General features: G+C 37.4%; 1 protein-coding gene across 4 annotated transcripts in view; it reads left to right on the top strand.

Annotated features, from left to right (window-relative positions):
• The window catches only part of LOC107087465 (AMP deaminase 2-like), a 25,558-nt gene that overhangs the window by 7,461 nt on the left and 3,064 nt on the right, over window positions 1-15,033 (top strand). Inside the window, exons 1-13 of one of the 4 annotated variants that reach the window (XM_015379049.1) lie at window positions 2,414-2,524; window positions 2,717-2,853; window positions 8,804-8,928; window positions 9,011-9,141; window positions 9,231-9,299; window positions 9,381-9,483; window positions 9,618-9,822; window positions 12,856-12,997; window positions 13,096-13,185; window positions 13,979-14,108; window positions 14,210-14,404; window positions 14,491-14,622; window positions 14,734-14,897. In XM_015379049.1, the coding sequence (XP_015234535.1) occupies window positions 8,899-8,928; window positions 9,011-9,141; window positions 9,231-9,299; window positions 9,381-9,483; window positions 9,618-9,822; window positions 12,856-12,997; window positions 13,096-13,185; window positions 13,979-14,108; window positions 14,210-14,404; window positions 14,491-14,622; window positions 14,734-14,897 (1,391 nt within the window). In that variant the 5' untranslated portion in view covers window positions 2,414-2,524; window positions 2,717-2,853; window positions 8,804-8,898. Of the gene's footprint in view, window positions 1-2,411; window positions 2,587-2,716; window positions 2,854-8,803; window positions 8,929-9,010; window positions 9,142-9,230; window positions 9,300-9,380; window positions 9,484-9,617; window positions 9,823-12,855; window positions 12,998-13,095; window positions 13,186-13,978; window positions 14,109-14,209; window positions 14,405-14,490; window positions 14,623-14,733; window positions 14,898-15,033 lie in introns of those variants that run through there. The other 3 variants (XM_015379050.1, XM_015379051.1, XM_015379048.1) reach the window with 3 other exon arrangements.

The raw sequence follows: 15,033 nt of genomic DNA, 5'->3' as shown, positions 1-15,033 counted from the left end.
ATTTTAACTAATGTTTTAACTCTTATTTCAAAGTGTTTGGTTACCTTATTGTCCAACAGATGATATGGAGTTAAGCCTTTTAACTCACTATAGATCAGTGAGTCTAATTTTTTAACAAAACTGAAAGAAAAATTGAAAGATTAAAAACATAGATGGAATAAAATAGTGAGAGATATTTGCCAAATTAGTTATGAATTTTTTAAGAGATGCGTTGAAAAAACTTACTAATGTTCAGTTTTCACTTCACAGCTTTCTGTACGTCTAAGATCAATATTCAAAAAGAGCAATAATGATAATGACTCTACTTTAAAGAGGATTAATTAATAACTTTTATCTATCTATTTGATAGGGTGTCAAAATGGCTGAAAGCATCTAAAAGCATTGTAAACCACTTTTATTTCTATGCAGAGATATATTTGAAAGGTATTAATATAACATGAACATGATTTTTTTGTAACATCGTACATTTAAAGAAATGGAATTAAGCTGACAGTTTGCTTAAACAAATTTTTATTATCTCTATCGGCTGCCAAGTCAAACTATGTGTCAAATGTTCATAGATTAAAATAAAAATTATTAAATTATTCATCATTATTAATCCTGATATTTGGCTGTTATACTGCTCTCAGCCATTACAGAGCATCTGTTCCTCCTATTTATCAATGTTAAACAGAGTGATGACTGGAGTTCTTGAAATTTTGTTTGTATTTGAGTAGCATCTATGTTAACCTATAATAAACGTGAAAGTATTCATTTTCTGAAGCTCTGAGAAGTGGGGATTTAACTTCTGTTTCCTTTGGAAACATGTCATGTAGGAATTGCAGTGATTTTTTTTTTCTGATCTACAAACTTTGGATTTATTTATTTATCAGCTGTAGGTAAATGCTAAGACTTCTTCAGCAGAAAAGCAGATTAGATCTTTCTGACCTAATAAGGAGGGTCAACTATCATGATTAGAGTATACTTGTTCAGGGACCAGATGCAGAGCTGAGGAAGCAAACATTATTTCTAGCAAAATTTAATGAAGGAGTAAAAATACAGAAGCCATAAACCAGAACCGATCAACCCCATATCCCGTCAGCTGACTTTGAAATAGACCACGTGTCAGTAAAAAAAATTAAAAAATTACAGATTACTTATAATAGTTTTCAAGGTTTAATATAGTTAAATTTCTGACGAAAAGCTAAAAGCACTTGACAAAGTATTTTTAAAATGAAAACTAATTCAGGCTAAACAATTCCTATGAAGGCGACAATGATACAAGGATTTATTATTTCTCTGTCAATGGGATTTTTAGCCTATTCTTGTGAAATTGTTTGAAATCATTATCATTGATGGTTTTATTGGTAAAACCGTGCAGATACAGATAAGATAATAACAGTAAATCAAGGTACTTTCACGAGAAGTGAATGATACCTATTAACTGTCAATAAATCTACTAACTAATCACTTCATTGCCAAAATTGCCAAAAGTATTCAGTCATATGTCCAGATCAATTAATTCAGGATTTTTATTCCCTTCGCTGGCAACTGGTGTATATCATTCAGCTCCTGGGCATGCATGTTGCTTCTACAAACATCTGGGAACAAATTAACTCCAGCATGGTGCCATCACAGCATGCCACCTTTGCATTGTGTAAAGAAATGTCATTGCTATTAATAATCCTCAGACAGCTGTTGGTGGTATTAGTGGAAGAGACTAGTGCTTACCTGAACAGTACTTACCTCCTGTGTCAAGTTTAATAACAGGTGCAGATGGGATTAAGTTGTAGTGGTTTTGAGCCAGGCCCTAATCCGATATCAGTATTTCAACTCTCTTCCTCTGGAAAGATGAAAATCCCTAAAATATGGAAAGCCTTTACAGAAGAGTTGAAACTGTCTCACCGTAGCTTCAAAGCAAGCACTGGTTTGATATTACTTGCTGGATTAAAAATGGGATAATACTCAAGTTCATATTTGTTTGGAAAGACTAGTTACCCATTACTTTTTGCAGCATAGTGTAAATACTTACAGGGTTCTGTGTTTGCAAAAAAACAATACTATAACCTTAAAGGGAATAATATTCTGGTTCTTTAAGTTAATAGATGTGAGAGGAGGTTCGGGTTTGATCAGATATTGAACACATTTTCCCACTCAGATTTAAAATATTTATCAGACAAGAAAGAGGTGTTGAAATGGCAAACCTTACATCTGAGGCAGCACAGTATTTTTCAGACACAGATGACACAGACATCCTGAACACATGGTTCGTTCAGCAAAGCACAGAACAGACAAATGAGCAGAGGAGAGGGGTGCTGCTTAGGCAGTTCAACCCAGGAGAGACAGGATTTTCTGCTGAAGCTCTCTGTCTCCCCCTGCTTCGTCATTCTCCTGTGGTACGGTCTAGATGGATGTCACAGGCTTTTAAATGAGGAAGATCAGCTCCAGAGGCAGCTAGCCTAGCGACAGCTGGCCTGAACCAGGAGGCAGACAGAGCAGAGGGGGCTGTGTGGGAGAGTTCATGGATCTGCCGGACCTGCTCTGTGTATGTACTGTATAATAGGGACAGATTATGGATGAAAGCAGGGATGACTGATGGTTGACTCTGTGAGTGCATTGATGCAGAGGCACATATGTGAGCGAGTGAATGTGCAGTTTTTGACTTGAAGTGTTTCTTTCTTGATTCTCTCCATCCCTCCCTGCCTGCCATCATGATTAACCTAAACTGAAAGGACAGCAGTCGCCATTCCTGGACCATTTGCTGTTTGGCATGCTCCATCTCCCAGCTGGGACAGTATCTCTTTCCCTCCTTCCCTCTGTATGTCCTCCCTTGCCTCTGCTAGCTGCTGGTTAAAACTGGTTCTAAGGAGACAGGTATGCTCCACTACCCTCATTACAAATATGCACAAAATATTCTCTCCTTTATTTCTTGTGCTTTTTCCCATCACCACCACTCTCCTCTGCCTGTCCTCTGTAACAGCCCCAAGCAGCACTGTCTTTAGAGCACTGAAGAGACTGTGTGCCAATTGATCGCACAAACTTGCCTCCTCTTACATTTGCAGAGTGGGTAAAAAGGTGCAAGTGTGCACAATAAAGAGATCCGAATCAATAATGCGTGCTACCCACTGAAGCTACTGGATCTTACATCAGTTTTAAAGCTTGACTGCATCCTAGCTTTTAGTATTTTTAAGTTGCACAATGAAGATTCAAAAGCAGAATGGCAGAGGAGGTTGTTTCAATAACCGCTCTGGCTCGTGGGCATGCACCTGCTTCCACTGGAGATACAAAAAAACATATCTGGGAATATAAAGTGAACTGTAAAGAAACAGGTGTTTAAATGCTGCTTAATTGTTATAAAATGTTAGTTTAACAGATGTGTGTAAATGGGTACAGTCTACCAGTGGTCACATTATAATGTTGGTTTTATTTGATCCTGACTGAAATAACTGCCGACAGACATCATCCAGCAAGTTTGAGATTTATTTGAGCGCAAATTGCATGAATAGTTTTTTTCAGTCAGTTGAGTCTTAATCAAAAATCGCAGGTCAGAAAGGGGGACTGCAATGTTATTCTGTACTCCGTGCTGTAAAAGCACATAAATTCAACACCTTTAATGATATCTCATTAAAAAGACTTTAGAATGCAGGAAAGCTGCAGCCATAAATGTTGGCACTTTTTAAACTGTGGCCTTTAGAAACCCTGATTTTCCTCAATGCAATCCTGTCTTCACTGCAATTTCCTCTATAGGTTCTATTAGACTTACCTTGCAAACAAGATTAATTGTCACGAGATTTGTGAATTTATCAGCTCATGAAAAAACATCTTGCCAGAAGCCAAGAGATGTGGTACCCTCCATGTTGAAGTGCTTTGGACCAATGAGATGTGGTGATGTGTATGATGTCAATGCCTCAACCAGAGGCAGAAGGCTGAAACAAAACAAACATTTCCAGTGGAATACAGTCTATTTCTTTTGGAAAAACGAGCAAAGGAAGATTTTCGAATGCACCTCTTCTACAGTATTAGTCTTAAATATCCCATAGGAATCCTGCTTCTGTGTTACTATGGGACCTTATACACAGAGACATGTAGTCAAAGCCATTGCTATAAACATCTATCCAATTTCCGTCACGCTTATCCCACGCAGGGTCACGAGGGGTGCTGGTGCCATCTCCAGCTGTCTACGGACAAAAGGCGGGGTACACCCTGGACAGGTCACCAGTCCATCGCAGGGCAACACAGAGGCAAACAACAATGCACACTCTCATAGCTAAGAAGAATTTTAGAAAGCCAATTAACTTAACAGTCATGTTTTTGGACTGTGGGAGGAAGCTGGAGTACCAAGCGAGAACCCAGGCATGCTCAGGGAGAACATTTAGAATCCATGTAAAAAGAACCCAGGCCGGGAACCGAACTCTGAACCTTCTTGCTGCAAGGCAGCAGAGCTACCCATTGGCCACTGAGACACCCAAAGGAAGCTTATTCATTCTAAAAATGTTTACTTGTTGCTGGAGATTAAGGGACTTTTCTTGAAATGATAATGTTCCTAGACAACTTTAAGAAATAATATAGCTTGATATTTATTTTTTTAGATAATCATCAGAGGTTTTCTATTCTTTTCTTGTTTCGTATTAGATTTTTTTTTTTTTTTTTTTTTTACCAGAGTTAGTTATCATCTTGGACTCTATACCGAATGAAATACACATTCATTAGTCACTCTTTTGGGTACGCCTTGTCTTCAGAATTTATTTGTTTGTTTGAAAGATTCAACAAACTACAACATCCATTAAATATTTTTATCTATATTCCCTCCCATCGTTAAGTTGCTGTAGATTTGTTGACTCCACAACCATTATGTTTATCTCTCACTCCACCACAACCCAAAAGTGACCAGTCAGACGGAGATCTGAACTGTGGAGTTTACTGACTCACAGTGAATTGAATAGTTTTGCAGCATGTTTTCCATTTCTAGTTCCCTTTAGAAGATGTTGGCACACTGGTCATAATGGAAGGGACATTGTCAGCAACAACACTTGAGCTAATAATGTTCACATTATTACGACACTGCAAGTCTGAACTGTTGTTGCATAGCAGGAATAATCCAAAGCCAAATTCTGATCCTACATTTATATCATACAGTAGAAATGTTGACTTTAGAAGAGGCAACCCTTTTGCAACAAGTTATTCTCTAGTTTTTGGTGACTATAAATGCTCTTTAATTTCATGTTATCAACTGAACATCTTGGTTTGGTCTTCCACTGCTAAGGTCCATCTTCTTCCAAGCTCTTGTCCAATGAGAAACTGAATTCTACCACTTTCTAGAACTTAATGTCTCGGCTGTTATGTAAGCTTCTCTGACATTTATCAGCTTCATGCAGTCTGCTCATTGTCCTCTGAAAAGCGATAAGCAAGGTCTTTTTGTACATACAGCTGCCTCTGGTGGGATAGTTTATTTTTTTAATCTATTCCCTGAAAACAGGATAGATAGGTTGATGTGCAGTTCATCATTTTCTGACATACTGACTCACTCTGACACCATAAACACACCTTTTAAAAATGAATTTAAATTCAAGTTTCTACCTTCTTTCTTCTAAATGTCTTTGTGTGGATGCTTAAATACACAGTTTCTGGCAAGTGAATGGGAAGATATGCAGTTCCTGTTAACAAGTGTCTGAGCAAGTGAGTTTATTAAAGTGCCCTGGTGAGTGAATGTCTAAAGCCTTTTTCTCTCTGCAACCCTATTTAACCTCACTTTGACTCAGAAGGTATGAAACAAGTGTTTTATTTTATTCAACATGTCTTGGATCATGTTGTAAACCAGTGTAACACATTTTCCAGGATAACTCTGGGCAATGAAACCTTCATGGAGCCAGATTATTTCCACACAAAACACTGATGACTTTAATTTCAGACGTTTTTGCTCTCTGACAGTTGGGGGGGGGGGATCATTACATAACCATAAATGCTGATCCAAATATAGCAGCCATTAGGGGCTTAGCTTCAGGTCTTGAAGCATTGGCTGGGCTCGGCCTTATTGCGGCCCATTGTGGATGTCACATCCTGTCCTCCACATCAGTGTCCGGTTTCATTAAAGAGAGTTAATATGCATTGAACCAACAGCACTGATAACATCTCTGGTTACTGCTTATAAACGGAGGAGCTTCTATATGTCAAGTACAGAAAAGCATCCTTTTGTTTACATTTTTTTATCAAGTCAGCCTTGTTTGTAGCCATATAGCAAAAAAAAAAAAAAACAGATATTTTTATTTCTTTTTGACTGCAGTGATCTCATTGTTAATTTTTTTTATGAAATTTTCAGCAAAGGAACTTAAGTAAAAATTTGACTTTTGGTTAAATCAGGGATATGTAGGTTTACACTTCTATACAAAGGCTAATGAGGTCAACAATAGCTTCTTTTGAATATATTTTATATATTTTAAATTGCATTGATTTCACACATCTGACTGAAATTACTAAATTATCTCTCCAAGTCCTCTCACAGTGGTGTTATTTCTAGTACAAATATAGTTAATAATAAATAAAGAACTATGAACTATAATGCCCCCTTTCCACCAACTTCACTTAGCCTGGTTCTACTCCACCCCAACAATTTTAAAATATTTCCATTACTGTTTTTTTAATACAGGCCCTGGAAAAGAAGCAGGGGTGAAAAAAAAAAAAAAAACTGTACAGAAAAAGCTAAAACTATAAAACGATTCATGGGGTGGGGTACAGCTTAGTCAAGAGAAGCTGGTGGAAAGTGAAAAGAGGTGAAATTATTTTGGGTTTTAATGCCCCATGATTAAAGATTACAATTTTGTTCATCAGACTGTCCATCTGATAGACGTAAACAAGACACCGACATCTCTTGTCCACATCCCTTTTCAGGTTACCACACTTTGTCTGTTTAATTTTTATCTGTATTATGACATAATTTAGAGTTTTCTTGAACATTTCCTGGATATGTCTATGCATGATAAATCTGTTTCTCTTATGGCTCCACAGTATCAGATAGAGTCTATGTTTTGACATAGCTGCCATGTGGTCCCGGCTAACTTGTTCCCTGTGTTGAGTGGGATGTGTTGATTGGATGGTGTTAGGCAGAGTGAGATAAAATGTGTGGAAGGCTCAGGATTGGCCAATTACTTTTAACCATCTATTCTACATTTTCCAGGTTTCTTTTCTTTTTTACATTTTGATAGAGGTTTTATTTGTCCAGTTATTATTTCTCAGGCTTTATCACACCAGCATCCTCTCTAACTGCTTTCTTAACATGGTCCACAAATACAGAGGGATATTAGACCCACTGACACTCTACCATTCAGGCAATGAAATATTTAACATCATGATAAATATTTCAGTAGCAGGTGCATAATTTCAAGGATGGATGTCTTTCCAAAAATACACATATGATAAGGAGATACATTAGTTAAGGTCATCTATCTGTAATAATTTTTTTTTCTGGTGATTATAAACTTTCCTTTAATACATCTGCCCACTCAGTTCCATCCTTGTCGCAGATATTTACATTTTTTTGAGGGGCTCCTCATCTGTCCATGACTGAGTCTGTGTAAAGTAGGATTTTGCTAATAAACAGTGGCCTATATTCCTCTTTGTTGATTGGTCCTTAACCAAATGTTTCACTGTGTATGAAGGCACAGAGCATTAGTGAGCTCCTCTGGACTGCAAAAAACGCAGTGAGCGGACTGTTTTACTCACTGTTAAGAGGGTTCATGTTGCACGAAATGAGGAGAATAAGTTAGAGCTGAGCTCTCTATTCGCTTGCTCATTTTTAGGATTATAAAAGGCTACAATGTCACAACTTGGTTTGGTAAGCAGAGGACGCCCACACAGTGTATGCTGTGGCCAACAGTTTAAATTTTAAAAAATCACAGAATAATGACAGCATGTGTCGAATTTCTGAGTGTGAGTAAAACATTTGTTTCCAAAAAAGAACAATACAGAGTGGTTCAAGATCTGGCAATCAAATAATTGAGACCAGAAAAAGATCTTATCTTTGACCAACCAGCTCAGGTAAGGACTTGGCTACAAACTGTTTAGGCTTGCAGCTTTTTGTAAATCAAAATCAAATATATTAAAAAAGCTGTCTAGAAAGCGATTGAAAGTTGCACAGAATAACTGATGTTAGACCAGGAACAGAGAACTTAGGCATTTGGAGTTCCCTCAAACAAACGTGTCTGAATGTCCATTTAAAAAGAAGTCCTAACTCAGTCTAGGCTATAAGCCGATACCCTACGCTGCCAAAAGCATTGGTTTACCACTAGATCAATGACTACAGTTTTTTTAATTACCCCTATTGTGTGTGTAATATGTGTACTATTTTATGAGGAAATGTGACTGGCTTATGCAGAGTTTTGATCTCAGGCGAATTAAATGTTTCTGACATATGTATTTAGGATGAAATAGAGCAGATATTTCAAGTTTGGGGTTTCTTATACAGTATAATGTACTATACAGTAGAATATACTGTAGCTATTAAGAAAACATGAGATCGATCAACATTATCAAAGTTCATGTACATATACAAAGAAGAAGACAAATAAATACTTTTGGCAATACAATGTATATATATATATATATATATATATATATATATATATATATATATACTTTTTTTTTTAAATTTTGCATTATTTGAATTACTTGAGTGAATTTATCATTTGACAGTGTATGTAAACTTTCAAACGCAACTGTATTTTAAAAAAATGATCATATTTGTGCCAAATCTATACTGACAAAAAGGTCATTGCTAAATGTGTTTTTTTTTTTTTTTAAGGTGTTTCTTTGTCTTCCCATTTATCTGCAGTTGAATTTCGTGGTCCTCGCCGTCTCCTCACTTCCCAGCATTCCTTACCTGGTCTCCCAGTGGCCCTGAAGCAATCCATTGACCTTCGCACATCCATGGACGGAAAATACAAGGAGATAGCTGAGGTCTGGGGCTACAAGAACATTCAGATATTTCTTTTTAACTGACATGTTAAATTTAACAGGTTGTTTCTGCTTCTTTGCAAAGGAGCTGTTTTCCCGCAGCCTGGCGGATAGTGAGATGCGAAGTGCACCCTATGAGTTTCCGGAGGACAGCCCAATCGAACAGCTGGAGGAGAAGCGCCACCGCCTGGAGCGGCAGATTAGTCAGGATGTCAAGTAAGGGACAGACATGAGTGGAGTGCATGATTAATGGGCGTTATTAAAAAGCCCATATTCTAAAGTGTGTTAATCTTTTCTGGGTTTAGGTTTGAACCTGACATTCTCCTTAGAGCCAAACAGGAATTCATGAAGACCGACAGTGCCACAGACCTGGAGTGAGTCAGAAAGCATTTAATTATCAAATTAATATTGTTATCATTAGAAAAAGAATCATGGGTTTATGAATCTGTTATCAGATTCATGAAAGAGCAGAGCCAGACTCCCAAACAACAGGAGAGAGTTGCTGTCCCAGAGAAGGAGTACCTAAGAGTCTCTATCTCTGGAGAGGAGAAATGTGGGGTGAGTTGGAGAGAAGTTGATGCTTTTTAAATCAGACTTTCAGTGTTTCTTCAACATTAATGCAACTGTCCCTTCTTCATCAAGATGAACTCGTCCATTGCAGCTTCCTTTTTATCTATTACTGTTTTCTGCAGGTTCCATTCACAGATCTTTTGGATGCTGCCAAATGTGTGGTTAAGGCTCTGTTCATTAGACAAAAATACATGGGCCTGTCAATGCAGAGCTTCTGCAGGACCACGGCTCGCTACCTGCAGGAGCTGAGTGAGAGACCTCTGTACTTAGACACCTATGAGGAGGAGGAGGAGTTTGCAGAGGTCACAGAGTACAGCGCCACTGCAGGTTGGCATGTACAGCATCACTCCTCTATATTTACACTGTTACAAGCCAAGGGGAGATGTTTTTATGGTGACAGTTGTCTCCGGTCAAACTGCTTGCAGCTCAAAGAATATTTTACAAAGTTAGGAGGGAATCATCCAGAAGATTCCCAGTTTTCAGTCCCAGTAATAGACTAAAACAAATATCCTACACTGCACAAAAATCTGTGCACAAAAATAATTTCCATCATTTTGTTGCAATCCATATTTTACTTTTTGATTTAATATCTTCCTTTTATGATAATATTTTAAACAGGTTGAAATGTCCTTTTTTAGGGGAGAGTTTCTTGACACCAATCTAAATTATTCACCATGTTTATTTTTTCACCTAAAGCCATAGGTTTAGATGATAAAAAAAAAAAGTTATGAAATGCATCCCTCTAGAGACAAAGACTTAAAACTTACATTGTATTATTAAGTCATCTTCATATTCTTGTTGGGTGTTCAATCTTTATTTATTTTATGATCAGTGGGAATAACTGCATGTAATGCCTGGTTAGGTAACTTTGAGTTCCCATATAGACTTTGGCGATTCCTCTCATTTATATTTGCCATTTTGTTAAAGGAGAAAAGTAAAGTACAGAAATACCAAGCGGCATGGTTTATGCTAGATGGTATATAAATATGTCAGCAGACCTTAAAACGGAACTTGATATTTCTTTCAAAATTTATAATCAAATATGGTAAAAAGCCAGCCCTGATCCTCCCCTGTTGATACTTTCAAAGCCGGGTTGGCCGATCGGCTCTATAGCGCCAGGCAATACGTACAAGAAGAGCTCTTTTCCCTAACTTGCTATACTATAAAGTTTGTTGAAAGCAAGTTGTTTTCTCTTATAATCTTCAGAAGTCTAGTGGTTTGCTAAAAATCTTTTATATAACCAGCAGTTAAAGCAGAAATTGTTGGATAAAGAATATTGAGTTTTTCACCAAGATTTAAAAAAATATATACATAAATATATATTATAGGACAGTTGTTAAAACCCTGCTTCTAACAAATTTTCTGTTAAAGCATGGACTAGCTCTTAACCTTCTGGGCTGGCTTATTACCATTTTTTATCATATAACATGTAAAAGTACCACGTGCTGTTTTTAACACCAGCTAATGCGAAGGACATTGAGTGATTTATTTTTACACTACCTTGGGGCCATTATGGCACCTAGCATAAAACAAAAACAACACTTCCTATTTTTGATGCCAGTTGTTGTCATTTCACAGCATGTTTTTCTAATAAATACGTTTATGTTTTTTTATTTTATTTTATTTATTTTTTTATAAGCCATCTGGCTTGTACCATTGAAAGCAAAACAACTAAAGATGTATTTATTCAAACTACAGATTATCGAATCGAGTCCGATCCATTTTTCAACAAAGAAAGAAAAAAAGATACTTATTGGTTACACCAAGGACCTCATGTGTTTTTGATCATTGGCACTGACTTTCCTTAGTTTAGTTTTCCTATGTCTTATATTAATTACATTTGAGAAACAATTCACATTTTCTTAATGGCTTGTGCCTGTTGCATGTTATGATAAATTCAATGTTGTATTAGTTTAAAATTAGTGTTGGAATACATAAATAAACTAATTCAAATTAGAAAAAACATAATAGATAGTACAGAAGATTTCCATATAAACAGAATGATTGCATTGCCATTGGTTCTTTCTGGTTTTGACTTTATATCTAAAAACTGTTTTCTGGATGTAATGGCTGTAATATGGCATGGGGCACCCAGGGTAAGAACTTAGGACCCAGAGGATAAGCAGTCAGATCAGGGTGAATTCTCAGAAAAGCATTTGTTTTCTGCTCAATGAACAATGGCTCAACAGCTGGGGCAGGATCGCAGGAAACTCTGTAGATGTGGAAACTCAGGTTAGTCACTACCAAACTCAGATGGGCAACGATTACGTGCATGTAAGTCCCTAACCTGGTTAAGAGTTCAGTCTGAGCCCAGTGGAAGGAGCAGGAGGATTGATTCTCTGCTCCAAGAGTTCCAAGAGAGAAGCCGAGCAGAATGATGAGCAGAAGAATCCAAAACCAGTCATAGCAGGTTACCATGCCAGAAGATCAACGAGCTGAAGAGGTACCGAGGGAGAATCCATGCCGAGGTCAGGAGACAAATCCAAGGTGGTTTAGCAGGTAGAATCCAGGAATCAGTCCGAAAACAGACCAGGCAAACAGGGGCAAAACAAAACTCTGAAGTCCAAAGGCAGAAACTTTCATAGGATCAGGTAATCAGAAAAACACAGGAATGCTACAGTTACTCTCACACACAGCTTGAATAATCTGGCACTGATGGCTGGAAACAGGCAACATAAATAGGAGCTTGAACAGGTGGATCAGATGAGGACAGATGAAAACTGGGCGGAGCTAAGCAGGTGAAAGGAAAGAATTAATGATCTAGTCATCAGTGCCAAGATCATGACACCCAGTTGGAATTCTCTCCCGTTTATGATACAACAGAAGGACTTAGTTTTTCCAACAGAACATGCAGCTAGTGAGTTCTTTTACGTAGGATGCCTTCCATCTAAGCTTTTTTTCTTTTAGATAAATATATCACCATAAGTGTCAGAGTGCGTAGCAGCTCATGTAGGACGTCTAAAACAACAAATGAGCATCTTTGTTCATTTGTACCATTTTTACTGAACCAGCTGACCAGTTTAAAGAAATATCTCCAACCTGGATGGAAAGCCTGAATAAAAATTAACAAAATATCATATTTTAATACTGTAAAATAAGTGAAATTTAAATATGTTATTTTTTGTCCTCTTTTCAAATTTCTTATTTATTTGACAATAAAGCAAGTGAATCTCTAAATGTGGCTATGTGTGAATAACATTATAATATACTAGATGAGCACAGTAGTACTCTATCAGTGAAATACAACCTGGCAGCCCCACAGATTTAAAGCTCTACAATCTGTTACCCACCCATTAACACGCTGTCACTGTGTGTGGGCTGCTGAGCTCAGATTGAGCACGATGTTCTGCCCCCTCACAGATGCCACAGTGCACCCACCTGCTTCTGACGCGCACCCATACGAGAACCAGGACCCAGCCAGCATGCCCCCTGATCTGGGTTACAGCTGTAAGATGGTGAACGGAGTCATGCACGTGTACACCAGCAGAGAAGTAATGGAAAAGTAAGATATGTGGGATCACTCTTGTGGTGACTATGAGAATTCATCTCATTCTTTCAGCGTCAGAAGCCAGACTTGTTTAACTGTAATGTTGCTAACAGGAGCACAGAGCTGGACCTGCCGTATCCAGACCTGCAGGAGTACATTGCCGACATGAACGTCATGATGGCCCTCATTATTAATGGACCAGTGTAAGCTGGAGTTCTTAAAAAAAGATCTGATTGTTGTGTCATATGCATTTTAATGCAGAGATAGAAAACATACAAATGTACAAATGTTGTTTTAGGGTTTTTTTCTGGCAGCTTTTTGTAGGGTTTGTATATGACAAACTAACAAAAAAGCACATAATTCTGGAGTGGATGGAAATGTTATAGATTTATAACTGAAAAGTGTGAAATCCTTTAGTCAGCAGCCTTTAGTCTTGCTCCCTCCAGAAAAAAAACTATAATAATATACTATATTATGTAACTATAAAAATATATTTCAGTATATATCAGGCTGCTCTGTGAAGCAGCATTAGCAATTAAACAGCAGCAATGCTGTAAACATGAATGAGTTCCGAAATACTACAAACTTTCGTGGAAATCAAATACCTCAAAGTGTTTCATCAAGTAAGTTAGAAAATTTCAGTTTAAAGGACTTACATTTTTTATGGTAAACATGTAAGCTCTTCAAACTTAAATATTCAGTCTTTCTCACTCAAAAACTTTGACATAATCAGTTCTAAAAAAATTCGGAGTAATTGAAACTATTCGCTTTTACACAACAGACAGATCAGAGAGCCCATTGCAGAGATCGGTGAAGCAGGATTTTGTTTTTATTTGTAAAATAGTAATGTAATATTGTGTCTTTATTGTTTTGCATGACTTTGTGTTGAGCTATCAAGTATCATCATTCCTAAGAAATACACTAAGGTTTTAAAAGGGCTGTAAAAAAAAAAAATGTAAGAGCTCTGATTGCTTTTGTGCTCTGCCTTCCCCACAGAAAGTCCTTCTGTTATCGTCGGCTGCAGTATCTCAGCTCCAAATTCCAGATGCATATCCTGCTGAATGAGATGAAGGAGTTAGCAGCACAGAAACAGGTTCCCCATCGAGACTTTTACAATATCCGTAAGGTAAAATTCCAACCTTTTCTACCTCAAAGTAATTAGGCCTATTTACTGAAATCCAGAATCCACAGTAATTTTCTTCTCTTTTTGTGGGGGTTGTTTTATAGGTGGACACTCACATTCACGCTTCGTCTTGTATGAACCAGAAGCATCTTCTCCGTTTTATCAAAAGAGCCATGAAAAAGTATTCAAAAGAGATAGTGCACATGGAGAAAGGCAAAGGTCAGACACTCATGGAGGTTTTTGAGACTATGAACCTGACAGCCTTTGACCTTAGCGTGGACACCCTGGACATGCATGCCGTAAGTATCGCTTCTTTAAAGACTGAACTGTAATAATAAGAGTAACAGATGGAAACAAAGTGTTTTAACTGTTTTTTTGTCTTCAGGACCGTAACACATTCCATCGATTTGACAAATTCAATGCCAAATATAACCCTATTGGTGAATCAATCCTGCGAGAGATCTTCATCAAAACCGACAACTGTATTGAGGGAAAGTACTTTGGTCACATTATAAAGGTCCTCCTCCAAAGAATACACCATCTCTCTCACTATAGACTATAAATTTCTCATTTACATTTTAAGGCAATGGCTCCCTCTGTTGTCTGTTCCCATAATTGTTTTTTTCAGGAGGTGATGGCTGACCTTGAGGAGAGCAAGTACCAGAATGTGGAGCTTCGCCTGTCCATCTATGGCCGCTCCAGAGATGAGTGGGATAAGTTGGCCAAATGGGCAGTCAGACATCAGGTCTACTCCACCAATGTAAGGTGGCTTGTACAAGTGCCACGACTATTGTAAGTTTTCTTATTTCCTTATTTATAGTTTCTATTATATACTTTCAACTATTTATACTGTCTTATTTATGCAGTTCAAACACCTGCTTTTACTATCTATCTATCTATCTATCTATCTATCTATCTATCTATCTAT

The sequence above is a fragment of the Cyprinodon variegatus genome, unplaced genomic scaffold (assembly GCF_000732505.1).
Source record: "Cyprinodon variegatus isolate N-32 unplaced genomic scaffold, C_variegatus-1.0 Scaffold185, whole genome shotgun sequence".
Taxonomy (NCBI): Eukaryota; Metazoa; Chordata; class Actinopteri; order Cyprinodontiformes; family Cyprinodontidae; genus Cyprinodon; species Cyprinodon variegatus.
The sequence above is the reverse complement of the archived record's forward strand: the minus strand, read 5'-3'. Positions and strand labels throughout refer to the sequence as shown.